This window comes from Poecilia latipinna, unplaced genomic scaffold, assembly GCF_001443285.1.
Source record: "Poecilia latipinna isolate Pla-1442-1.1 unplaced genomic scaffold, P_latipinna-1.0 Scaffold736, whole genome shotgun sequence".
NCBI classification, from domain to species: Eukaryota; Metazoa; Chordata; class Actinopteri; order Cyprinodontiformes; family Poeciliidae; genus Poecilia; species Poecilia latipinna.
In genome coordinates this window covers 100,436-103,000 of record NW_015113352.1, presented here as the reverse complement: position 1 = coordinate 103,000, position 2,565 = coordinate 100,436, and the positions used below count along the sequence as shown (strand labels likewise).

The 2,565-nt window shown below is 40.8% G+C and overlaps 1 protein-coding gene across 13 annotated transcripts in view; it reads right to left on the bottom strand.

Moving 5' to 3' along the window:
* adgrl2b.1 (adhesion G protein-coupled receptor L2b, tandem duplicate 1) overlaps positions 1-2,565 on the bottom strand; it is a 144,834-nt gene that overhangs the window by 76,970 nt on the left and 65,299 nt on the right. For all 13 annotated transcript variants that reach the window (XM_015045631.1, XM_015045640.1, XM_015045637.1 and 10 more), the window contains one exon: positions 1,064-1,277. In XM_015045631.1, coding sequence (XP_014901117.1) covers positions 1,064-1,277 — 214 coding nt within the window. The remainder of the gene's footprint in view (positions 1-1,063; positions 1,278-2,565) is intronic.

Here is a 2,565-nt window from a genome sequence, read left to right as displayed (position 1 = left end):
AAATTTAAAAATTTTTTGAAAAAATTTAAAAAAAAAATATAAAAAAAAAAATTTTTTTTTTTTTTTTTTTTTTGCACCAAGACAAACCAGAGCAAAATAATTGAGGTCAAAAGCGCAGGTGAATTTTAACAGAAAGTAATGCCAGGAAAAAAGTAAATATCATATATTATATTGATTCCTTATACGTACTGGGATGCATTTGAAATGTTTATTTCTGCTATTTTGAGTAATAGGGCTTAAAAGTAACAAAAACACAAAATTCAGAAATGAATATTTTTACGTTAAATTAATTAAAGATAATTTTCAAACAAGAAATAACATGATTTACATGAAAATTTGCTGACTTTACAGTTTTCTTTTTAGCTAGCAGTGATTGACACCATACACCAACAAGCAGAAACATCATTGCTTATAAATTTGACTGTTCACAGACTGCTGCATTCAGTTTTATTAGAAAAAGTTGAGTGGCAGGAAACAGAAAAAGGTGATTCATTCAGTGGTTCAAGGACACTGACTAAAGTATGTCATTATGACAGTAAATAATGACATTTTAATGATCATTCTGGAACGAGTCAGTGACTGTTTGCTGGACAACTGCCATGTCAGCAGTTCTCTCCATGATTGTGCAGGCTGTACCATGGCCACAACATAACATGTTTATATAATGAAATATTTCAATTTCTGGGAAACTGTCTGAATTTTTATAAGCTATGAGTCATAATCATCAAAATTAAAATAAAGACTTGAAATTCATCACTCAGTGTAGAATGAATCATTATAATGTGAGCCTTGCTTTTTAATTGAATTACTGGATTAAATACATTTTTATATGAAATTCAGATAATTGAGATGCACTAGGAAAATAAATAATGGTAATGACAATTCACAAAAGCATATCCATCTGAAGAAGTACATGCCGAAATGTAACAAAACACTACAGCAATAAAGAGTTCAGCAATATTCCAGACAAAAAAAAGAAAAAGAAAAAAAGGCCATGCTTTTTCTGCCCAGCTCCTGGTTGTGTTTGTGAAATGGAATCCCTCCTCTCCCCCCGGTGTTTTACCTTTGCGATATAATCTTGTAGGCATCGGGGAGGTAACAGTTGACATTCTCCATCTGGAACGGGTCAGCATCGCAGATCTTGTCGTCAGTGCGGCCGTAGTTGGCCGTCTCGATCATGATGACATCACTCCCAGGGCAACGGAGATCAATCGCGTATCCTTCACACGAGAGCTCTCTCCTGACCAACCCAAAAGGCAAGGCCGCACGGCTGAAGCCTGACGACGGAGGGAAGAGAGAAACACACACAAGGACAAAGAAAGCGCATCACTAAATTAATAGGTTAAGGGATCACTGCGCCAGCACAATAAGACCGCACATCATGCTGTAAAAATTTGCTGGCAAGCTCCGGATAGGCCACAGCAGTCCAATGTTTACCACAGTTTTAAATAGAGGGGCCGTTACACGCAAACCAGGAATGGGGGAACGATGAAAAACAATTCATTTCTCCATTGCTCTGTGGTCAGGCCTGTCAAATTTTTAAATCATCTGAGATCAGTGGTAATCTAATAAATTCCTCAGCAGATATAAAGGCCAAGAGTGTTTTGAGATGGTCTCCACCAACAGAGAGCATCCACCAGCAGGACCAGATCCAGTCCAGATTGAGAATAGCTTTATTATCATGTAGACCAGAGGTCTCATTCACGCAGCCAGCTCGTACCGTGATATGAAAGTATAACCTTAGTGGGGTCCACAGGGTGAGCGGACCTCTGAAGGAAGTCCCGCCCGCCGTTCCTCGTCATGGCTGACATTCGGTGCTAGGCTAAGCTACACCGACTTCATGCACACTACGCTTGTAACAACAGTGTGGTGGATGATGGAGCAGTCCGGTACCAGTCGCCATTCCGGTACTTTCTACCATTAACAAATGCCACGATCAAAAGCAGAGAAAGGCGACTGCTACCGGGCTGCTCATCATCCGCCGCGCTGTTGTGACAAGTAGAAGCGGTAATGACGCCATGCGGCAAGACGTTCTCCATACGTTGCTAGCTGGCTAAAGACTTGTATAAAACGTAGAACAAGAGCAACGTCAAGTGGAATAAACTTCGAGTGCGTTCACGCTGCAGCCTAAAGTGACCCAATTCCGATTTTTTTTTGACGTAATGCGACCTCTATCTGATCTTTTTATGACAGTCTGAACAGCACAGGTCGGATTCTTTTCGATTGTGACCCATATCCGATACGTATCCGATTCAAATGCGACCTAACGTCCAGGCCGCATTCATCCGAACTGAACGTCACTGATACTCAACAAATTCTGCGTTCTGATAAGCGCAAGTGGGAAGAAAAACAACTATGACGGACTATAATGAGGATTAAGTAGTTAATATCCTGCTCCGGTTGGACAACAACTTCAAATATGTAAGCTAAGCTCCGCCGTTAGCCTCCATGTTTACTTCCGCAAACACTGGGCACTTCTTTTTATGGCGGTTGGCAGAACCATAGACATAAATACGTAGACCCCTCATGGAGCGGGCCGGCCCGTTGCTACGATACGTAACAGCG